Below are 23,913 nucleotides of genomic sequence, written 5' to 3'. Positions count from 1 at the left end.
TTTTTTTAAAAACAGTGTGGCGAAGTGGTCCCTTTTCTGTTTTTTGTTGTTGTTGTTCCCTGTCAAGAGGTCTAGTTCTCCATCTTCTCTTCCAGCAGAGCACGTTATTGTCATACGCTTTTAAAAAAACGTTTTCTCTGAGGTCAAGGTTGTGGAAGAACTTACTGGTGAGAACAAAAACAAATGTTTGTCGAAAACCCTAAAAACAGAATGTAATAGATGCAAAGACTCCGGAGAGGGAGGGAGTTACCAGCTGACATACGTGACTTTTTTCCTGTCCCAAAATGAAGAGAATGAGCTTTTAATGCGGTGCCTTATTTTTGTGTGGCCGTGACCCCACACCAACCCTTGTACTGCCAGAGGTGGGACATGCCCTTTGCTTTTCCAGCAGTTTAGAAGGGCTTTTGTTTTCACTGTAAGAATTCCAGTGAACAGAAAGATTGTGTGGTAACATCAAGGCGCCTTTCCCCCTGTCTGCTTCTCAGTTCATAGCAGCTCTCAACCCACCTTTAATTTTTAATCCTGCCTGGTGTGCTCCTTCCTGGTGGAAGCCAGGGAAGCACCTCCCTTCCTTTCTCCCACTCCCTTCCTTTCTCCCACCGCTCTGTAGGTGGAAATTTGGTAACTGCACTAAATTGAAAGTTTTGGCATTCATGTGGCGCATCCATCCATCTGCTGGCAAGACACACCGCCCGGGGCTTTTCAAGAAATCCCTTAATAGTTCCGAACACGAATAATATTTATATACATTACGATGAGACAAAATTTACAGCAGGCTTCTGGGGCTGGCTCCAAGGACTGGCTAATCCCAGACTTCTGTGTGTTCTCACCGCCCGCCCCCTCCCCCCCCCCCCCCCACCCCCTACCCCGTGTGTCCCGGCGCGCGCTCACCGCCCGTCCCCTCTGCCCCACAGCGTGCCCTAGCGCGTGCGGGAAGCGGGCCTGCACGGAGAACGGCGAGTGCTGCCACCCGGAGTGCCTGGGCGGCTGCAGCGCGCCCGACAACGACACAGCCTGCGTGGCCTGCCGCCACTACTACTTCGCCGGCATCTGCGTGCCCAGCTGCCCGCCCGACACCTACCGCTTCGAGGGCTGGCGCTGCGTGGACCGCGACTTCTGTGCCAACATCCTCAACGCAGACAGCACCGACACCGAGGGCTTCGTGATCCATGATGGCGAGTGCATGCAGGAGTGCCCTTCGGGCTTCATCCGCAACGGCTCCCAGAGGTCAGTCTCCCGGCCGGCTGTCCCGCAGCCCCGCCCACAGGAGGTGGCCGGGCCTTGTCCAGTCTGGGTGGGACTCTGTGGAGGGGAAGGGGTGGGCCCACCTCAGAGGGCTGGCCTGAGTTACAGTTTCTGTGAGAGTCTGGGAGGCCTTGACAAGTGTCTCTACCCGCCCCCAACCCCCCCCAGCTTGTTTTACATTTTGTTCTGGAAGGGGACTGCCTGGCCCTTTTAAATGAAGTACCTGCCTGGCTGGCTCAGGGACCCACAGGCCACTGAGTCCCTGAGCACTTGCCTGTGTGGCTGCCATCCACACAGAGGACTTCGGACGGGTTTGCAGCATGAGCCCCTGAAAGGCAAGATAAGCCCCCAGCAGCCTGTCTGGGGAGTGGGCGAGGACACCTCTCAGGCACAAGTGGCATCCTGTGTCTGAGGTGGCAGCTGCAAAGCCTGAGCAGTAGCTTAGAAGAACCTACATTTTCCATCAGCACCTTCTCTTCTCTCTCACCCCCTTGTCCAGCACCCTTGCTGTCCCCTTTTCTCTCTGCCCCTTCGACATATCTTCCTAAATGTTGAAACTTCACTTGGGAAGCAAAGAAGTTCCTTACAGCAATAGGTGTCCCTCTGCGCAAGCCAACTGGACGTCCATAAAATCGTCATTGGTTTATCTTTAAAAAAAAAAAACAACCAAAAACTAAGGCTAGCGTTTTTAGAATTCATAGGACTATCACCCTAGAAGCACTAGAGGACTAGAGCTCGGGGTGGCCGTCCAGCCCTCTGGAGCCGAGTGGGGGGCTCCGGGTTCGCGGGCGCAGTCCTCCGTCGTGACCAGCACCAGCTAGCCCCGCGTGCAGGCTGCCCCGCTGATATAAAATACCGCTAGGAACATGAACGTTGATGTCGAATATGCCGTGGAACCCTCCTGCTTCTGCTGCAGTCTGTTTCTGTGAGCCGTTCCAGCTAACTCTTTCGAAAGGGGACTGTTTCCTGTGTTACATTTGGAGACATTGCTCATACTGTAGGCCTAACTTTAAACCAAGGTAGAGCACACATTAGCCCCGAATAGTGGATGTAGAATGACTTTCCGCCCATGATAACTTCTGTAACCCTGGCAAATAGTAAAATCTATTCTAACTACTTTAAAATGGTACACGTGCCGAGACTCCCACAAACTGTGACGTGTACATAGTCCACCCTAAGTGAGTCTGCCACGCTTTGCTCACGTGCATTGTATGGGCAGCCTTAGAAGGTAAAAGGGCTTGGCCAGTGCCCTGGGCAGCCTGGGACCAGACAAGGCTTTGCCTTGGTTCCTCTTGGGGGTGGGGTCGGAGGGCAGCTGGTCCCTGAGTGGGGTCATGCCATTTCTGCCCCATGGCCGCATTTCTCCGTGGGAGTGGGCAGACTGGGGCACGTGAGTTTCCACAGCGCTGTTGCTCGCACCACGGGGCCTCCTGCCAAGAACTAAGCCTTCGTTTGTCCTGCTCGTTCTTACTGTCTGTTCAAAGCCACAGTGTAGCTTTTCCATCTTAAAGTAAAATGCCATCAAGAAAGAATATGCGCCCCCCCCAGCCTGTAAGGCCTATTGAACACTTAGCTTAAAACATTTTTAATACTGTTTATTCCCTCTTGGCACTAGAATGGATTTGAGGAAGCTTAATCTATAAACACATAATCAGGGTGCTTCCTTAGGCAAACACATTGAACTGCTACCTGATTCCTAGACATTCTTAGTTCCCCAAATATTTTTTTAATTTTATTATCATTTTTACCCCTTTTGTCAACATTTTATCTTTGAACTACAATTTGACATACAAGATTCTAGATTTTGTAGCAAAAGTGTTTAGTTCAGAAATTGCTGTTTGAATGCAATGTTGGGGGCAAGTAAACCTCCGTAGGACCCAGGAGTTCTGCCCTGAACATTTGCCCCAGACAAGCGGAAACTGACATTCATGCGAAAACATGTATGGAGTTGTTCATTGCAGCTGCGTCTGCAATACACAGCCCCAAACCAGGCACCACTCAGACGTCTCACACTAGGCAAGCGGCTGAGGAACCTGTGGCGCATCCACACCAGGGGGCGGGACTCAGCAGCGCAGAGAGATGGACTATTGAACCGCGCAGGAGCTGTGGTGGGTCTGAAGGACATTGCCTGCACGGATATGGTGCGCACCTCAGAAGGTCACATACCATGTCATTCCGTGTATGTGACATTCTCAAAACGACAAATTAAAGGGATGGAGAGCAGCACAGGGGGCGCCAGGAAGGAGTGAGGGACACGAGGCAGGTCCCTAAATGGGCGATCTTTGTGGATTCCTTCCCTATGGTTGGCCCAGTTTCCTTGAAAAGCTTGTCTCCCATTCTCCTGACGCAAAATAGGAAAACACCGGGGAAATTTTGTTCACCTGTAAGCTTTTAAACAAAACACAACCCTGTACCTTTGGCCTTAGATATGCAATCAAATTCCCTGTGTGTGTATGGGGGGAGGGGAACATTAATGAAAACAGCAATAACTTACACTGTTGTTTTGAATGTTTTTTTTTAATCTTTATAAAGTTTAAAAGATCGTGCAATGCTCTTTTAAACTTTGTGATATAAAACGTGATGGCTCTCCAACTCACCATCCGATTATTCACACACCCCATAACATTGTATCATTTATTTGGTTTGGACATCAACCCAAATTTTGATCCAGGCCCTGCGGCTCAGCTGCTAGGTTAGCGTTTCACCCGCTGTCTCCTAAGTAACGGGAGGTAGGCAGGCGGAGCAGCAGCCCCTGACTTTGCTGGTGATCTGCCTGCGGAATGTTCAGCGCAGCACTGGAAATAGGCGCTCATTACAGAGTAATGGAGGTTCCCGGCTCTTATTGTGTGTGCAGCGAAAACAACATTTGGATCAATTTACAAATTTCTGCAAAACACTGTCAGACAATCTCAGCTGTGCTTTGGCGGGAGAGTAACGGACCTGTGCAGTGCCCCAGGTTTTTCGGAAGCCCTCACCCAGCTTTCCCCAGACAGGACGCTGGCTGCAGGAGTGGGACTCCTATTCACAGCGGAGCTGCTGCTGTCTCTTCGCTGCTGCCCCTGTCCAACCTCCAGGGGGCGCCAGGCAGGAGCAGTGGCATCAGAGAGCAGCCTTGCTTTCCTGGGAAGCCCCCAGCCCTTCCTTTGTGGGAGGCTGTTTCCCCCCCATGAGGCCAGCTGGCTCACCAGGTGCCGGCCCTGTGATACACGCGTGCTTCATGGATGCACCGTGTGTTTTGTTTGAAATTAGCAGCACGCTCTTCCCTCTGTCTACAGTCTGCGTGGCTGATCCTGGGTGGGCTTGGGATGGGTTATAGTGGGACTACTTAAACGCATCAAAACGTCGGTGTTCACAATGTGAACATAAAAGCAGGGCCTTATGATTTTTTCAATGCAAGGGGACACTCTGACCTCTGTGTTTTCGGTCGGTTCTTTACCTTCAACAGCATGTACTGCATCCCTTGCGAAGGCCCTTGCCCCAAAGTCTGCGAGGAGGAAAAGAGGACGAAGACCATCGATTCGGTGACATCCGCTCAGATGCTCCAAGGCTGCACCATCTTCAGGGGCAATTTGCTCATTAACATCCGACGGGGCAGTAAGTATTCCATCCCCCCGGAAGGATGGCTGGTTCCCTTGGTTTTCTGGCACCGATGCTTGTTTTCTACCCATCCGTGACTCACACCTGAAATGCGGGCCTAGAAAAACAGCGGGTGCGTCAGCCTTGGGCTTGACACCTCACCTTTGCGTTTCCCCAGAGATAAAAAAGACCACATTGAAAGGCAGTCTGGGTTTTTTTTATTGTTGTTTTGTTTTTTTGCTGTTGGCCTGGAGTTTATTCCTGCAGAGGGCCATTCCTCATCTTCCCGTGAGTCGCCTCTTGCGCAGGAGATGCGTGTCCGGACACACAAACCCCAGAAGAGACGATGGATCAGGGGATGACTCAGCAGTCCCCAGTGGGAGCCAGAGCCACACAGCTTGGGGCCCAAAGAGTTCTGGTTGCTTCGATCTGTTCTAGGAGACTGGGCAAAGGGAAGAGTTCATGATATCCCTTTAAAATGTTCCAAAGTCAAAAGAGCGGTTGCTTTCTGGATTGGCTTCTGAGGGCCAAAAAGATCTGTGTGTGTCGCTCTGCATTTACCATTTTGGTCTCCCTGCACCTCCACACCCCTCCCCCTGCAGGGTGAGTGGCAGGGGTGGTGGGTGGTTTTCCTGGTGACTGCATTTGTGTGAACCAGGTCCCGTGGACATGCTCGTGACGTTTTCACTTCTGATCTTTGATGGACACGGGCTGCTTGCAGTGGTGCCTTAAATCCTCCGCAGCGGGGCCCCTGGTCAAGGTTCTGATAGTTTCATAAGCTAGAATAAATATAGTAAGGAGACCTTGAGGTTGAAAAGGAATTTTTTCCCCTAAATTCTTTTGTGTGGAAAGTGCTGTTATAGTTTGAGGGGGAGAAATGACTAATTTATTTGTTCTGTGAATTTACTTTTCCTTAATGCTCTTCTGTAAAGGAGTGAGCTATATTTTTATGGTTTAGAAACAGCAGAAACGGATTTTTGCCTTGTTCTTTTCCGTTTTTGGATGTCTCTCCTTTTTTCCCCTCACATTTTCTAGCCTTTTGCAACAGAGATAACTTTGTGTCCACGAGGCTAGAGTTTTCTACTCCCCCCTGGGTACTTGGAAAGCTTTATTTTTTGCTCTTACTTTAACAAGATCTGCTCATCCCTACAACGTACTTTTTAAGTGCCTAAACTTGCTCTTGAAGATATTCCTGACCTGAAGATAAAAATGTGACCCACGAATGAGGTCCGCGGAGAAGGGGCGTTTCAGGAGGAACGGCACTGTTTGTGCCCGATGATGAAACGGGCCTTCCGGTTTGTGTCCATTGCAGGACGTCAGTGGGGCTTGGGGTGATGGGCATGGCATTGGGAAGGCCAGCCCCCACCCGTGACTATAAGGTGTAACATCCAGTCCTGCAGTTCAAGTTCGAGATCTTTTCTTTGAAACCTCAATGGCAGGCATCCTCTAGACTTTACAACTTGAATTTCTCCTTAATATCCCTTGCAAAGCCATGAAACTGTGCGTTAGATGTAGAGTCAATACCCCCCAGGACAGTATCCTTATTTTCATCAATTCAAAGTAAAATATGACCTTTCATCAAATAATGTCTTCATAAGGCATAGTCAGTAAAATCCACTAGTCCAGTAACACCTAATTCATTGTAGCGTTGTGTTATCATTCCGGCTTAAGTTGAACTGAAGTTTTTGGGTTTTATTTACTGCTAAACACAGTGAAAGGAAGCACACTGTTTGTATACCGTCGTTTTCACATATGCATTAGCCACTATTTTCCCAACAAGTTTCTGTCTGCGAGAATAACCCACAGAGAACTTCGGCGTGCAGAAATGAAGTTCCCAGAATCACCTGCAGGCAGCCACCCTTGACACAGCGGCGAGTTTTCCTCCAGGCCTAGCAGGGTGGGATCTCCACACGCAGACAGGCCCCGGTATCGCAGGAACTAGGGCGGCCGCGGAGGCAGGCGGTAATGAGGCTGCGAGGACCTTGTTTATCCAGTCAGGCCCTTGTCTGCAGAGGCGGCGCGGGCTGTTGGCAGAGTGCTTTAAAAGACGTTCCCTAGACGTGTGGGCCTTAGCTAATTGGCAGTCTGGTATTTGCGATTTTCCATTCTGCTCATCAGCCTGCGGGTGCGAGTGGCCAGCCTTCTAGAAACTCGCCCTCCCTGGTGCGGCCAGGGCCCTGCCCTGGGAGAGGGGGTCGGCGTCAGGCCTGGGGAAGCAGTTTTTGACGAGGGACAGTGGGTCCTGTGCCAGCAGCCTGAGTGTGTCACAGTGTCACCCCCAGCACGGGACCGCTGTCTGCGATGGCAGTGAGAATCCAAGTGTGCCCCCCCACACCCCCTGTCCTGCAGATAACATCGCCTCGGAGCTGGAGAACTTCATGGGGCTCATCGAGGTGGTGACGGGCTACGTGAAGATCCGCCATTCCCATGCCTTGGTGTCCTTGTCCTTCCTCAAGAACCTGCGCCTGATCCTAGGAGAGGAGCAGCTCGAGGGGTAAGTGCTCTGAAGCGCAGAATCAGCAGCGCTCGTGTGGACCTCTGTGTGACTCAGCGAAGGGCCCGTCCTTGTGAAGACGGAGGACGTGGTGGTCGAACTGGTGCGCCTGGAGGGGTGGCCCGTGTCCTCCCACAGGCTTCCCTGCGGTCCCCAGGCTCCATCCCCCGGACGCCTCTTTGGAGCAGGAGTGCCAGGTGCCGGTCACTGGCCGCATGTCCGGCTGTGGCCGCAGAAACCGCAGACAAGGAGGCTCCTGGGGGCTCGTTGTTCCAGGCGCAGCAGGAAGGGCCTGAAGTGCCGCCCTCCGGGATCGTCCGGACGCGGGCCCTGCAGGCCCTGGGCGCCGCGCCTGCTGCACGGAAACCGGCCGTCTCTTAACCTGTTGGAACCTAAGGGGCTCAGAGGCGTACGGACGATTCTTTGGTTATAAAGAAATCTCGATTCACAACACTGTTTTTATTGATTAGCTTCTAGGGCCCACGCCGTTGATAGACTCTGCCTGCTGCAGAGATGTGCTCTGTGAGAAGGGTTTTAAATAGTCCGGGCTTCTCGCCGGAGGGTGCCGAAAAGCCGGTGCCTGTCGCAGCCACGGTTTCCTGCCAGTGGTTTTCCTGTGTGTGCCTTTGCCTGTAGTTTTCTCTTCCCACTCCTCCCTTTTCTTTTCTTTTTTAAAAAAACTACACCCAAGAATATGTTTATTGATTTTGGAGAAGAGGAATGGGGTGGGGGGAGCGAGGGAGCAACACTGGTTGCCTCCCATACGCACCCCCACCAGGGATCTAACTCACAACCTACGTATGTGCCCTGACCAGGGATCGAACCTGTGGCCTTTTGGTGCGGAGGAGGACACTCTGACCAACTAAGCCACCCGGCCAGGTTGTGTTCCCCCTTTGCAATACAGCTCTAGCCAGGCTGTAAGCAGACACTTTAAAATAAAAGGAGACATCCATCAGTGAACGAATTCCTTCTAAAGAGAATTTGGGGAAATAATATAGGGCAGAGAGAGGTGGGGAGGCCATGGGAAAGGCCCTCCTTAGTGGTGGGCCATCCTGCCTGGATAGAGTTACCCCGTCAGGGTCTCTTTGCGGCCTCCCTGCTTCTCTCAGATGAACTCTGGGTCGGTCTTAAATTCTTAAAATTCCATCACCTGATACCTCGAAGGGGAAGAGGGCGGCTCCTCATTCCATCCTTGGAAAGCACACTGCCCTCCCCACGGGGAACCTCCTTGTTCCAGAGACACGCCTTTCTCCCAGCCGGTCCGTGGAGGCAGCCACGGCACCCAGCCCCTGCGCGTCCCGTGTCACGTGGGTGGCAGGCTGGGGCTCTGCCCTTCTGAGGTGGGGCTTAGTGTTTGTCACCTTCGATTTTCATGAACATTAGCACAGACTTTTCCCTCTTCCCCAAGCAGTTTCAGATTTCTGGGAGCCCTGCTGACGGTGAGCCCTTTCTCGCAGGCAGACTGATACCTGCGAATTTTCCTGCTGCTTAAGGATACACATTTTTCCCCCCAGGCTGAGCACATGCTAGACATAGAAAGCTGAGAGGAGCGTTTAATTAACTTTTATTAGCGATTAGTACATGATGTGATTACCTTTTCAGTGTGTGTTCGCTGGAAGTGTTATGCACTTGAATGAACCTGAGAACAGAAGTCTTGTTTTTCTACCCAAGAATATGTGTGGTATGTGTGGTACGTCTCCTGATCTGAAGCTGGCATAGAACCTGAAGTCCCAGCAGGGTCTCTTTAAGGACGCCTGTCGTTATTCAGGCGTTGGGGACACTGCTGAGGGCAGGTGAGCTCCGGGCCCCTGCCCCGCGTCAGAGTTTCAGGTGAGGGAAGGGCAGGCAGACACGGGTTTCTCCGACCTGCTGTTGATCGGGAGCCCTGGTCTCCAGATGGTGCCGCGTTTCCAGCCCTTTCTGTGCTGCTTCTTGGGGGGGGGGGGGTTCTCTTTAGCGAGGGTGCTAGCAAGGGTTCGCTCACCTGCCTTCCACGCCCACGGCGGGACCGGCACCCTCACAGGTGACGGCCGCCCCACCGCAAGGTGCAGGGCAGGCCCAAGCGGCAGCCACAACTTGTGTCCTCGAGTCTCCTCCGTGGACTTGGGAAGAGAGCCACGTGCAGCCCTTCCCCACAAGCAGGGGAGAGTCTGAGGGCCAGAGAAGAAAGACATACAGTCAGTAGATAAGTACAAAACTTGGCGAGATGAACGAGGCTAAGAAAGGGAACCTGCCAAGAGTGTGGAAAACAAAACAAAACAAAAAACCACCCTGCTATCAGATGAAGAGGATGAGACAGGCTTCCTAGAAGATGTGGCCCTGAAGGCTTCCCCGAGACACTGCGGTGGAACCAGGGGGGAGGGGGCGGCGACGAGCAGCAGGTCAGCATGGGGCAGCCGAGCCAAGGTGAGGAGCCTGGGCATCCCGGCACCTGTTCAGCAGACCCTGCCAGAGAGGCAGGTGGCATCAGGACCGCGTAAGGCGCTATACGCCCAGCGTGGCGGTTGTAGTTCGGCAGATACTGGAAAGTAGTCCTGGCATCCGGCTTGGAGGAGCGTTCGCGGCGCTGTCTAGAAATGAAATTTTGGGTTATGTCATTTCCGCACGTTTTGGGTTGTAAGCCAAGGTAGCGTCTCTTCCAGTGGTTCCCAAAGTTTGCTGCACACTGGAATCATCTGGCGAGCTTTTCAGAATTCCTGATTACCCCCCCCCCCCGCCTTTGGACTGCATTCCAATAAAAGTATTTCCGGGTGGGGTCCAGGCCTCACCGCTTTCCTGAAGATCCCAAGGTAATTTTAAGGTGCCGCCAGGACCGGAAGCCCACTGCCGCTGTCGCCTGTCCTTTCTCAAACGCACACCCCGCAGCACTTCGGCCTTTGTTCCCAGGTATCTCCTTACCACGGTTGCCTTATAGGACAATTTTTCTTGAACCTCTCATAGCCATAAACATGTGCTTTCCTGTGGTGGTTCGGTAGGAAGAAAGTTTTGCAGCTGTTTTGTTTTTGTTTGTTTGTTTTAATCCTCACCGGAGAACATTTTTTTCATTGCTTTTAGAAAGAGAGGAAGGTGGGGCCAGTGGGGAGAGAAAGAGAGAAAAGAAATATCCATGTGAGAGAGAAGCACCGATTGATCGTCTCCTGAACGTGCCCCTGCTGGGGATCGAACCCGCAGCCTTTCTGTGCACAGGAGGACGCTCCAGCCAGCTAAGCCACACCAGCCAGGCCTGCACTTGATTGTCCAGGTGGAGAGTGGAGAGGTCCTCACTGCTGAGATCCTTCCTGTCTGGCAGCTTTCAAACTGCCACCGAGGTCTGTCTCCAGAAGTGTCCTGGGGAGCCCAGACCCCTCCCGGAACACGCAGCGCATGCGTGTTCCTGGAGCAGAATGAGTCTGCACTGGGGGGAGCCGATGTGCAGGCTGCGGACATGCGTGGTGGCAGAATCACACTGGAACAGACCGCGGGGCAGCTGCGAGCGGAGGGCGGGGCCCCGGCGGCCTCAGGCGGTCACTGGAGTTTGTCCCGAAGAATTCCAGTGGCCAGGGTTTCCCGGAGGACGTCCCTCGCTCTGGCTCTGTGTTTCCAGAGTGATACCTTGGGCATTAAGAAAACCGAGGTTTCTCTGCTCTGTGTGAGGGAACTGGGTTTTGTAGTGCACACGTACGAGATTTCTGTAAGGTGGCTCATGGCGGAGGCCTTGGGTGCGGCAGAGAAGCTCACCAGTTTCTGGGCAGTTCCTTTCTTTGGACAACCCTATTTTCTGATGGCATCAGATAAGTAAGCAGTTAGTGTTTCTTAAAGAAAATTCATTGATGGATTTCGAGAGAGAAAGAGAGAAAAAAACAGTGATTTGTTGTTCCAGTTACTTATGCACTCATTGGTTGCTTCTTGAATGTGTCCTGACTGGGGATCGAACCTGCGACCTGAACTTACCAGGATGATGCTCCAATTGACTGTGCTACCCGGCCAGGGCCAAGCTTCAGATTTTATGGTGGTTATTATTGTTGCCACCAAGGGTTGTCACCCTGGAAAGACTACAAGTCAGGGGAGCTGGTAGGTAACAAGCGCTGAAACTCATGGATGCACTCAGGCCTCTCATCTTCTCTGGGACTTTCTCAAAAATCATGCTGTCAGCCCTGTGACTCAGCAGTTTCAGTCTCTACCCAGAGACAGGAAAGTGTGCCCACACAAGACTTGTATGTGAATGTTTGCAGATGTGATATTCCTTGCACACCCGACAGAAACAGACAGCAGATCGGCTGGGGGTAGCGGCGGAGAGGGACCCACCTCGGGCAACGAGGGAACTTGGGCATGGTGGCCATGTTCTGACACTGCCACTCGAGGACGGTCTCACTGCTGAACAAATTCACTGCAACTCACGGAACTTGCATTTGTAATGGGCAAATCTGGGGGAGGTGAATTATACCTCAGTAAAGCTGTTGGAAAAACACTCAAAGAGGACACGTTTCCTGAGCATGCTTGATGCCTAGTGCCACTTCAGTGCAAATCCCCACCCTTGCTGGGACCCCAGGGTGGGCGCAGACACCGGATATGGGGACCATTTGGATGAGGTGTAAAGCAGCCCGGGCTGATGGGTTGGAGGCATCATCTGTGAAAAGGCAGAATCCTGGGTGCATTGCAGATTGCTGGGAGGCTGAGACAGCCCCGTGTGCTGGGCTCTGACGCCCCCTAGAGGCCGCCGGAAAGAGGCGGTGGTCTCTTCTGGGAAATGAAAGCAGGATTAGTGTGCACTGCAGATTCTCTTTCAATTGTCAGCAGGGTCTGGAAAGGGGGTCCCTTCCCCCTTCTGCAAGCTGGGGACCACGAGCTCAGCATCTTTTGTCTCAGCCCAGGAGAAGTCAAATAAATACTTCGCCTACAGTTGTTACTCAGTAAATGGAAGAGACGATGCGTGCAGACCCCGATCTTCAGATTCCCAAAGGCAATTCTCCGAATCCCAAACCCAGGCTGTCTTCTCAACACTCTACAAATGGCCTTCTTCTGCTTCTCCATCCTTCCTGCCCACCTTCCTGCCCGTCACAGGAGCAGGCGGCGAGGGGTGGATGTGGATACCTTGGCAGTCAGACAGCCCCGAGACCAGAGCCGCAGATGAAGCAGCCGAGTGTGCAGGGCATTCAGAGCATCGGTGCAGATAACAAACAGATGTCCTCAGGGAGACACCCAGCTGCCCCCGCCTGCCTCGGTTTGTCTGCGTTGTGCCAGAGGGGGCCTGCCCCATCCAGAAACACACATTTTTCTGCAACATGGGGAAGGCTGGGAGCCAAGACCCCAGTGCAACAGGTCCTGAGACCAACAGGTCTTTTCCTTCTGTGGCATCTCGTCAACAGCGGGGACACGATGCCCCACAGGAACTTAACTCTCGTTCGTGTGAAGCAGCCTGGGGTGGCATCCCCAAACCCCAGGCATCACAGAGCCTGGGCATGCTACAGAAAAACAGACCAGTAACTGGGTTTTTAAAACTACTCCTTGGATGTAAAGGCAGTAAGCCTAGGCACAGTGAGGAGGTCCCACTTACTGGGTAACTGACTGACCAGGCACTTCCATTAGGAAACCGTGGAGATCAAAGTGTGCGTGCACGCGCCTGCGTGTGCACGTGTGTGTGTTAAAGGCATGCAGGCAAGTCTCTGCCTTTGCTATCTCTTAATGCTCCTCTAATCAGGGGAGGAAGCTGGGGAAGTCGGGGTGGAAAAACAAGCCTGTGTTGACAGGCAGCTCAAGAATGCCTGGATTATTACTTTAACAAGGGTTCCTGGTTTATTTTTCCCTGTTACTCACACAGGCAGGCTCCGTAACGCCTGGGTTTTATTGCTGCTCGTATCCTGGCCCCCGGCCTTCTCCAAGCTGTAAAAAATGTTTGTGTTTACTGTAAAAAGATAATCTTGCTTTTCAAAGCAGTTAATCACATACACAGAATTTTCCTGTGCCTGCCACTCATGTGTCAAACTCCTGATTTAGAACGCACGCTCCCTCCCGTTGGGAGAAGTGCGTTTTGTTTAGAAGGTATTTTCAGCATGGTTCTGTTCCCTGCTGGTGAAATCAGTTTACTGAAAAGGAGCCTCATCCCGGGTGGAGACAGCAGTCGGACCTGGTCAGGGGTCTTCAGTCCTGGCCCAGAGACCTGTGGGCCGACAAGGGGATTTTGCCCTGTGGGGCCCACTCAGAAACCAGGGAGCAGCCTAGCCCAGCAGGGCCCTTCAGACCCAGAAATACTCCGTGGGCAAGAGGGGCCTAAAATAGGATCTGTTTCCACCTGTGCATGTGGCCTTTGTGTGTGTGAGTGACGACCTGAGTGCCCCAGCCTTCCGGTGGCATCGCCTGCACCTGGCAGTGACGGAGAGGTGGGGACCGTCCCAGGGACGGTGAATGTCAGTCACCTGGCCATGTCCCAGCACTTTCTGCCTGTACACATGGTGTATGTATCGGGGATTGAACCTTACCAGAAGGAAAGGATGGCCAACTTGCAAGGTTTTGCCTCCTGATTGGTGGCCACGAATGGGTGGGTGGGCTGGGAGAGGCCTGGCTGGTGATCTGAGGCGCCACCTTTGGACTCCCTTGGCTCACTGGCTCCCACCTGCACCCCTCAACACGTGTGCAGGCAGGGCCCAGAGTGCAGGGCCGGGCTTTGGGCTGGCGGGGTGGACACCACCTCCCTTCCGTGGCTTGGCCTGGGCATCAGGGTCTTGGACTGTAAACACCAAGGAGCTCAGAGGACACCTGTTCGTACGTGGTGGTGTCCTACAAGTGAGTCAGCAGGCCACGGAAGGCACTGAGGGCCTCGTCCGGCCTTGCTCCCCACCTCTGAAATCCCGGGGAAACGTCACACGTCGGCTCGGCTGTGTTGTGCCCGTAACTTTTGCTTTTGTGCCAATGAGTGAGACCCAGGCTGAGGACTGGCTGGGGCCTATAGCGGTCCTGGTGCGGTGTCAGTGAGGAGCCTCACCTGGCACAGACAAGTGCCCCATGGACACAGCCCGAGGGCAAAGGGGAGCTGAGGGCCCCTGTCCTGGCTCTACGGGAAGGACTGGGATCCCGTCTTCTCTGATGGTTGTGGCTTGGATCAGGAGTGAACCTCAGAAATAGCTCCAAGTGCTGCACCCATTCCCAGACTCAGTTTTGGAGAGAGGGCGAGACTGAGCCCAGAAAGAAGCTGAGGCCGGGGAGGAGCAGGCCGGGAAGGGAGTGGTCGAGGTTGGGGAGCGCACCCCTGCACAGAGGACTCAGAAGGGCGGTTGCGGCGCTGCAGGGTCTCTCTACAGACCCCAAGCTGCAGCTGTCTGCTCTGTCCCCTCCCCGGCTGTGGGGTGTGGCCTTCTGTCTTGGGAGCCGGAGATGGCCATAGCCACTGCTAGCTGTCCCCACATTCTCCCTTCAGTGGACGGTGGGTCTGCTGCTTTTGTGTGCACCCCCTGGGGCAGCACCCACATTTAACGTGGACACCTTTGGACCTCCAGCCCCTCGCCAGCACTCAGTGTCCGTTAGACCAGTGCTTTTCCACCAGTGTTCCTTGGACCAACAGCATCGGCACCCCCTGGGCACTGGTGAGAAATGCAGATTCTTGGCTCATAAAGGCCTGCTAATCAGAAACCCCAGGGATGGCTCCCAGGACCCTGAAAAGCAGCTCCGAGCTCACTAAACCATGTTGGATCCCGAGTCACTCTCACCTGGGTGGATGGCCCAGGGGGCTGCCCAGTGGGGGACGGTTTCTCTGCTCCCATATTCTCCAGGGGTGGAAGCTGAGGCTTTTCAGGTCTGGGTGAGTCTGCAGGAGGGAGCCTGCCTCCTGTCCTAGCCTCTGGCCTTCCCCATCCTACACTGCCAACGGCAGGGATGGGGGTGAGCCCCAAGGATAACGGCAGGTGTCCGGTAGCCGGTGTGTAAGCCGTTCCGAGTGAGTAGCAGAGCGTATCTGTTCTCCTGTGGATGGATTTCCAGTGCATTGAACATGCTCTGCATGGACAGAAAAAGCCAAAGGCATTTCTGGGGAACAATTCGAGTAACCTCCTTGACTGTGAGAAGCATTCTTTGTTGGTAATAGAGGTCATGGAATTAGCATCTTGTCAATTTCAGCATGCTGCCCTTGAATCCTATTATTGCCATTGTTAAGGGTAACTATCCATTCTTTTTTACAAAATATATTTCATTGATTGTGCTGTTACAGTTGTCCCAATTTTTTCTCCCTTTGCCCCGTTCTGCCCGGTACCCACCTTCCCTCCAGCGATGCCCCACCCTTGGCAAAAGCCATATGGCCCGGAGCCTCACGGAGGTCCTGGGAGGTGGCCAGCAGGCTGGGTGGACGGTGGGCAGAGGGTCGAGGACGCTCATGCCGGTCTCTGTACTTGTAGGAACTACTCCTTCTACGTCCTTGATAACCAGAACCTGCAGCAGCTGTGGGACTGGGACCACCGCAACCTGACCATCAAAGCAGGCAAGATGTACTTCGCCTTCAATCCCAAGCTGTGCGTCTCCGAAATCTACCGCATGGAGGAAGTGACGGGGACCAAAGGGCGCCAGAGCAAAGGGGACATAAACACCAGGAACAACGGAGAGAGAGCCTCCTGTGAGTGGACACCTGCGGCCCCGGCACGGTGGGAGGGCAGCGCCCGCCTGGGCCTGCGTCTGCGGTGCCCCTCGCTTTGCCTGGGTGGACCCCGAGGCTCCTCACGTGCCCTCACTTGCATGTGTGCGTCTTCAGAGTCAGCGGTGGGGCAGACGCGTGATGACATGTGTCTGTAAACCTCCTTGGCGGCCGTGTGGGAGGAGTGCTCACCGTCCGGCAGTGGGTTGGTGCCGAGGTCCCAAAGCAGTGCCCACAGGACATTCGGTTCACTGTGCGTGCACAGGGGTCCCGCCACGTTCTGTCTCAGGGCAGAGCGGGGCCTCCCTCTCCTTCCCATCCGGCCCTGGACATGACGCTGCTACAGAGAAGTTGTGCCGCTGGGCTGGGTCGGGTTCAAGGAGGACATTGTCACCCCCTTCAACATTTGTTCTCTTCTGCAATTTGTTGGGGTGACCTTGGGTAATAGGGTCACATAGATTCTGTGTCACACTTCTGTCCTGTGTGATGTATACATCGCACTGAGTGCCCACGACCCCAAGTCGACCCATCTCTGCCACCAGCTAATGGACCCCCTTCACCCTCTATCACTCCCCACCCTCAACTTTTAAGTGGGGAAGGGTACTGAGAAAAACGAGTGGTTCACACGATGGAGGGTCCGCAAAGTGACCCGCATTGGACGTGGGCCTGTGTGGCTGGTGTCTGGACTTCCCTCGCAGACACTCGGTTGCTCTGGAAGGGTTTCCGGAGCGAAGGAAACGGACCCGCAGCTGGAACGCGTGTTTCCAGCCCGCGCTTCCGCCCGCTCCCCTGCCCCGCCCGCCGGCCAGGCCCCCGCAGACGCTGTGCACGGTTGGAGTGGGTCAGTGCTGTCCTCCTCGGACTCGGCCGTCTCACCTGTCCCATCATGCGTACAGGAGCCGTTTCCCGTCCTTCAAACACAAAACCCTTTTCTGCCTACATAACACCTTAGCGGGAACTGGGGCAGTTTGCTCATCTCCAGCCCACCTGTTTTGTTAGTTTTTCACTGCCTTTAGCTCCTGCTAGGGCTGGAGTGTGGGATTCAGGCAAACACGGGGGAAAAGGACACCTCCAGGGAGAGCTTCAGGTCCCAGGAGGGGGAGGTCATCCACCTGACTCTGGTCCCCATCTGGGTTTCAGTCTGGTCTCGGGAGCAAGACAAAGCAAGGGCTCGCCTCACACAGAGCACAGGGAACTCCATGAGGTGCAGTTGTCCTTCTCGGTGCCTAAGGTGTCCCCGACCTGGGTCTGCTAGCTGGAGGCCTCCAAGGAACTCTAGTGTCCCTCCAGGGTGACGCCAAGTGTGTACTAAGCAGGGTCCCCTCGGCGGCTTGCCTGGTCTGTCCCCCGTCTTTGCTGGCTGCACAGGAGCAGAGCAGGGGCCATCACGTGTCAGAGTCAGCTCGGCTTCAAGGCCCGCCCTCACCCGCCCAGGCCCCCGAGGGAGCCCGGGCTTAGGGATCAGCAGAAAGTAAGGCACCTCACTCAGTCAGGAGGGCCTTCTCCTTCAGGTTAAGAGTCACACGCAAGTTCACGTCTACGCCGAGTGCACCGAGACGAAAGAAGGAGCCCCTGGGAGCTCCGTGTGGTGACATGCAGGGAGGGGCAGAAGTAGGTTTGCAGTTTGGATGGAAAATAATACAATGACTAATACGTCATAGTACAAGAATAAACTGTGCTTTGCACACTTACAACCGTAAACCTGCTTCTGCCCCACCCCATATCTCAGTCCTCAGTGGAAATAAGGAAGCCACGGGGAGGTCCAGAAAGGGACTGGGTGAGCACGCACAGTGCAGGCCCGCTGACTGCTCAGGCACGGGCAGGAGCAGGGTGCTTGTCCGTCACTCACGGATGTGCCTCTGGCCCCAGGCGAGAGCGACGTGCTGCACTTCACCTCCACCAACACGTGGAAGAACCGCATCATCATCACATGGCACCGGTACCGGCCCCCGGACTACAGGGACCTCATCAGCTTCACCGTCTACTACAAGGAAGCGTGAGTCCTGCGTGGTCCTGGCGGCAGCCGTGTGCCGTTGGTGGGACGGTGGGTGGGGAAATCCACGCTCCCTCCTCAGTGTCCTCCTCCCCCGAGGACACGTGGCGTCTGTCACTGCCACCGACAGCTCCAATTGGGGACATGTTAGCTTCCGTGGGGAGGGGCAGTTGAATAAAATAAATCCAGAGGAAAAAGCTTGTTTTTCAGTGAATTCAGTCAGTCCAAATATCCATAAACTGGATGGAGGATGGGGTTGAAATGTCACTTTGCTGCCCAGTGACTCCTGCTCCAGGGACACCTTTCAGGCTGGTCTGCTCCCTTGGAGGCGGCTGTTGGGGAAGGTTCATGTCTGGCTGCTGTCCCTTTACCCATGGGACCTTCCTGAGGTCATGGGCCCTCCACTTGAGGGAGAATGGAGAGGAAGAGGTCTTGAACCTTATGTGCCTTTTCCCAGAACCTGTTGGGGCTCATCTGGTGCCTTCAGGTGACAGCCGCCTGCCTGAGCAGCCGTGACTCACCCCTCCAGATGGCAGTTGTCAGTCCCTCTTCCTCTCTCTGTCTCCCCTGCCTGGGTGGTTCCCCAGTCTGTTTAGTCCCCGTCCTGGCCCAGGTCCCGTGTTGGTGCTGCAGGTCTGTTCCTGGCTGCTTGGCTTCCCCAGAGCTCGGACCAGAGCCACCAATGGCAGGACCTGGTCCCCTTTCCTCTGCTGGGGCCAGGGCCCTGGGCATGGTCCTAGCAGTGACAGCAACAGCCTGAGATGTTTATGTGTCCCTGTATACGGTGGTTGCGCGTGGCCTTTAGCCATGATGGCAGTGACCAGTGGCCGTCCAGCCCTTTCAGTGGATGGCGGGCTGATTCCAGTTCAGCTCTGCACTTGTACAAACACTCGATTCCCTTCGATAGCCTACCCTGGCTTCAGCCGTGTCAGAGGGAATTTCACCAAAGAGCCAATGATGCTTTCTGAGACCATCAGGAAACGAAGTATTTGAGTATTAGAAGACACTTAAACAATCAGAAATGCTTGTGAGCAAATTAGATTTGGGGAGCTGTACTTTAGAAGCTATTTTTCTGTAGCAAAGTCACTGTTCTCCAAAAGTTATCCTTTATCAGTAGCTGAGGTTTGCATTAAACGACTATGCCTGTTTTTCCGTGATGGTGAAAAAAATGCCAGTAACCGCAGAACTCGCTCTTCCTGAAGCTGCAGATTCAGTTCTGTAGTGCGACGTAACCATGGTAACACCTGGAGTCCAGTTGCTTAATTGTTTTAGTCCATAAAAGATGGAATGCAGCCCTGGCCAGGTGGCTCAGTTGCTTGGACCATGGTCCTGTGCACCAAAAGGCCGCGAGTTCAATCCCTGCTCAGGGCGCGTACAGGAGGTAGCTGATCAATGTTTCTCCCTCCTTCCTCACCCCGTCCGTTCTCTCTAACATTAATAAGCATGTCCTTGGAGGATCAAAATGTTTTTAATGGGATGGATTACTTTTTTATTTAGGATTTGCATTACAGAACGTGCGAGGCCCCTGGGGAAGGTTTCTGCGAGCCTCGAGGTCAGAGCCTGAACCCAGGCCCTGAGCTGCGCCCATTTATCTTGCAGACCCTTTAAAAACGTGACGGAGTACGATGGTCAGGACGCGTGTGGCTCCAACAGCTGGAACATGGTGGACGTGGACCTCCCCTCCAACAAGGACATGGAGCCGGGCATCTTGCTGCACGGGCTGAAGCCCTGGACGCAGTACGCGGTGTACGTGAAGGCCGTGACCCTCACCATGGTGGAGAACGACCACATCCGTGGGGCCAAGAGCGAGATCCTGTACATCCGCACCAACGCCTCAGGTAGCGGCGCGCCGCTGTCCGGTCGCCCCAGCCTTTCCGCTGCAGCGGGTTCGCACGCCCCCCCCCCCTCTCTCTGTGTCTCTCTCTTCCTCTCTGTCTGTCATGCTCTCTCTCTGTCTGTCTGTCATGCTCTCTCTCTGTCTGTCTCTGTCTTCCTGTCTCTCTCTGTCTCTCTCACGCTACCTGCCTGTCTCTGTTTCTCTCTGTCTGTCTGCCTTTGTCTGTCTGTCTCTCTGCAGCCCTTTTGACTCCTCCCTTTCATTGTGGCTTCTTGCCATTTGAATCAGAGACTCAGAAATCTGAGCTGCAAAGCACAGCGCTCAGTTGACCACTCGCGGGAGGTGACTGCCCACAGAACGGCAGTTGTGCCAGATGAGAAAACTGCAGTGTTCGAATTAGCCGTCCAGGGGAGTCACCCCCCTCACCCTGGGGTGCCCTGCACAGCTCAGTCGTGTTTGTTGTCACCGAGATCGCCTGGAAATGGGTTTCACAAAGGCGGGTGTCGGCAGTGGAATGCGCACCATTCACACTCCACGGCGAGGCTCCCCGCTGTCTTCCCACCCAGGCCGAACTGTGGGCTTCTGGTCGGTTCTCCTTGAGTACCTGGGTCCTGGGTCCGTTCCGTTTCCTGAAGTGTCTCTCGTCCCCCCTTCTAGTCCCTTCCATCCCCCTGGATGTCCTCTCGGCATCGAACTCCTCTTCGCAGCTGATAGTGAAGTGGAACCCGCCGTCCCTGCCCAACGGCAACCTGAGCTACTACATCGTCAGGTGGCAGCAGCAGCCCCAGGACGGCTACCTGTATAGGCACAATTACTGCTCCAAAGGTAAGGCGGGCAGGTGTGGGGGCCACGCCCTGACGGGACACAGGCTGCAGACCCTGGACGGCTCACAGCCCCGTCTGGTCCCCGGCACCCCGTCCCCTATCTGCAGGAGAGCTGGGCCTTCATCCCCACTCTCGTGGGGCCTCTCTTCTCCAAGCAGACAAAATCCCCGTCCGGAAGTACGCCGACGGCACCATCGACATCGAGGAGGTGACAGAGAACCCGAAGACTGAAGTGTGTGGGGGGGAGAAGGGGCCTTGCTGCGCCTGTCCCAAGACTGAGGCGGAGAAGCAGGCCGAGAAGGAGGAGGCCGAGTACCGCAAAGTCTTTGAGAACTTCCTGCACAACTCTATCTTCGTGCCCAGGTGCCCGTGGCGTCTGTGGAAACGCATCCGGGCTGGGGCTCTGGGGCGGGTTCTGTTGCTGCGTCTTCATCCTGGGAGTTTCAGCTCAGCAGCTTCAGGGTGGAACCACGTCGCTGTGGAGGAGGGAGGAATAATATACCATCAGCTCAGCTGGGTGGGGCTCCTCCAGAACCCGGGGAGCCCCAAAGGAAAGGGGGCTCAGGGTTCGTGCTGTGGGGCCCCAGCAGCTGCCTCTCAGCCACACAGCCCTCAGAAGGGTCACCCTTCCAGCTTCTCTGACCACCTCTTCTGCCTTTTGGGTGGGGACTGGCTCCCTGCAGTGACTTTATGCAGCCCCTTTCACTGGCCTTGTTTTTGGAGCCGTCATTCCAGGCCTGGGTCAAATCCACGAGAGCGACCCTGCCCCTAACAGGGGTGGGCCTTGGGGAGGCCGCAGGAGGCAAAGAGGGGGCTGTGAAAAATACAAACCCTGGGGCCTCGGAGGGGAGGGGTCAGCAGGAACTACAGAGGGGAGGGTCCAGGGTGCGGACCATGCTCCCTGCTGGCATCTGTGCTTTTCCCCATAGTCAGAGGGGGTCAAAGAAGCCACTGCCACAAGCCTCTGACACCACCCTGCCCGTCTCTCTGAGCTGATGCCACACACCTCACCGCCTGGTAAATCTGTGTGACCAGCAGGCTGGTGCCCTTTGGTGCTTGACCATGAGGTCTGTGGGCCAGGTGGCACAGTCCCGATTCGACCCCAGGATGCTACCATTAGACACACGCTGGCGGAAGTGCCCTGGGAGCCTGGGTGCAGTCTGGGTGCTGAGTCGGAGGTGTGGGGAGGAGAGAGAGCCAGGTAAGTAGTGAAGAAGGCGGTCCCCTTACCGTTTGTTGGTTCTTAGCCAAGAGGGCTGAGTAGCTGCTTCTGTTCCAAGGTTAAGGTGTTTCTCTTCTCTCCGTTACTCTGAATGAGTCACACACGAGACAGAGAAGGTGGAGGCATGCACAAGCCAAGTTTGTCTCTCCCTTGCAGACCTGAAAGGAAGCGGAGAGACGTCTCGCAAATTGCCAACACCACCATGTCCAGCCGGATCCGGAACAGCACGGTGACGGAGGCCTACAACATCACAGACCTGGAGGAGCTGGAGACCGAGTACCCGTTCTTCGAGACCAGAGTGGACAACAAGGAGAGAACTGTCATTTCCAACCTCCGGCCTTTCACCCTGTACCGCATCGACATCCACAGCTGCAACCATGAGGCCGAGAAGCTGGGCTGCAGTGCCTCCAACTTTGTCTTTGCGAGGACTATGCCTGCAGGTATGGTGTGATCCAGCCGATTAAAGAATAGGTAGCCTGGCAGACCAGCAGCTCCGAGGGTGTGCAGTCCACTCATGGAGACCTCACTCGCATCCTGGTCTCTCCATATAAAGTTTCAAGAGCAGGAAGCTTGCTCCAAGGTCAAGTTTCCTTCTCCAACTTGGTTCACAGCACACATGTCCGTGGTCCTTTTCCTTGTAGAAAATGTGCCCAGTCCCTTGTGAGTTCTCACAGATTCAGTGAAGTCTGCAGTGAGCCGCCTTGATTCAGAGTGACCCTCAGTCCTCAAGGTCAACTCCTGGAGTAGCCTTAGGGCCTGCCAGTTTGGTCTCCACTGTCCCCTTGCGAGTTACAGGTACCTGTCACTCAGACAGCCATCCACCATCTTGAGGGATGGGGGAAGTGCCGGCTCTCTTTCCTGCTGGGGACAGCAGGACATGCCTCCGTGGGGCTTCTGGACACTTACAGGACATTTCATCACTCCAACTCCAAAAACCCCTGCTGTGTGGCAGCCACCAGCTCTCAGGGGCTTTGTAGGGTCACTGTCCTTGGTCCTGGGTCGGGGGAGGGTGCTTGGAGGCCAGCCCAGTGCTGGTGCCCCTGCCGGGGGACCCCAGGCCAACTCTATTGTGTGTTTATATTGCCCCACAGAAGGCGCAGACGACATTCCTGGGCCCGTGACCTGGGAGCCGAGGCCCGAGAACTCCATCTTTTTAAAGTGGCCGGAGCCTGAGAATCCCAACGGGCTGATCCTGATGTACGAGATAAAGTACGGCTCGCAGGTCGAGGTGAGATGGGGTCGGCGGTCCGTGTCTGGGCGTGTGTCCACTGCCCTTGATGGCGCAGGTCCCAGTGCAGCGTGGGCCACCTCCCGGTGAGCGGAGACTTCCAGCAGGGAAGTGAGAGCTGAGCCGGTGAGGGTTCAGGGGTGTTCAGCCTCAGGCCCACAGGCCACGCGCGGCCCAGGATGGCTATGAATGCCGCCCCACACAAAACCATAAAGCTACTTGAAACCTTTCCTTTGCTCGTCAGTTTTTGTTAGTGTTTGTGCATTTACTGTGGGACCCAAGACAGCTCTTCTTCCAGTGGGGCCCAGAGACGCCAAAAGCTTGGACACCCCAGTGGGTCTTTCTTCCAGCTCCACGTCTTTGAGAAAGGTGTGGACCGTGCCAGGGGCCGGGCTTGTCACCCTCAAGAAACCGTTGCACAGAGTGATTCTTTGGTATAGGCTAGATTGGTCTTAATAACTTTTAATCTTTCTGGAGCTATTTTTGGTCACAAAAGAAAACAAACCACATGTAGTTAGAACAGGGGCATCAAACTCATTGTCCCTGGGGGCCACATCAGCCTCACGGTTGCTTTCAAAGGGCCGAATGTACTTTTAGGACTATGAATGTATCCAGGCCTTAACAGTTGAGCAAGAGCTCTTTGCTGCCACTGTGTAGAAACAAGGTTCCAGGCCGGGTAAAACCAGGGGGAGGCCGGATTCAGCTCTTGGGCCTGGTGTTGGCCCCTGTGGGCTAGAACCCGGGTGTGCTTGGGCCCCTGAGGGTCTGCCCCGTAAGGCTTGGTTTCGTCCCTCTCTCTGTGAGTCGGGCTCCCTGTCAGGAGGGAGGTGCGCGGCGGGGCCACGCCAGTCACTGGCTCGCGTGTGTTTGTGGGAAGCTGACCCGTGTGTCTCGCCCCCGC

At 54.8% G+C, this 23,913-nt stretch overlaps 1 protein-coding gene across 4 annotated transcripts in view; it reads left to right on the top strand.

The window, feature by feature from the left end:
* The window catches only part of IGF1R (insulin like growth factor 1 receptor), a 231,257-nt gene that overhangs the window by 179,300 nt on the left and 28,044 nt on the right, over positions 1-23,913 (top strand). For 2 of the 4 annotated variants that reach the window (XM_037145943.2, XM_037145946.2), the window contains exons 3-12: positions 915-1,227; positions 4,691-4,839; positions 7,171-7,315; positions 15,676-15,890; positions 17,778-17,904; positions 19,501-19,739; positions 20,396-20,563; positions 20,670-20,925; positions 21,941-22,224; positions 22,876-23,012. In XM_037145943.2, coding sequence (XP_037001838.2) covers positions 915-1,227; positions 4,691-4,839; positions 7,171-7,315; positions 15,676-15,890; positions 17,778-17,904; positions 19,501-19,739; positions 20,396-20,563; positions 20,670-20,925; positions 21,941-22,224; positions 22,876-23,012 — 2,033 coding nt within the window. The remainder of the gene's footprint in view (positions 1-914; positions 1,228-4,690; positions 4,840-7,170; positions 7,316-15,675; positions 15,891-17,777; positions 17,905-19,500; positions 19,740-20,395; positions 20,564-20,669; positions 20,926-21,940; positions 22,225-22,875; positions 23,013-23,913) is intronic. The other 2 variants (XM_037145944.2, XM_037145945.2) reach the window with 2 other exon arrangements.

Source organism: Artibeus jamaicensis, unplaced genomic scaffold (genome assembly GCF_021234435.1).
Source record: "Artibeus jamaicensis isolate MK-2021 breed Jamaican fruit bat unplaced genomic scaffold, CSHL_Jam_final scaffold_612, whole genome shotgun sequence".
NCBI lineage: Eukaryota > Metazoa > Chordata > Mammalia > Chiroptera > Phyllostomidae > Artibeus > Artibeus jamaicensis.
The sequence above is the reverse complement of the archived record's forward strand: the minus strand, read 5'-3'. Positions and strand labels throughout refer to the sequence as shown.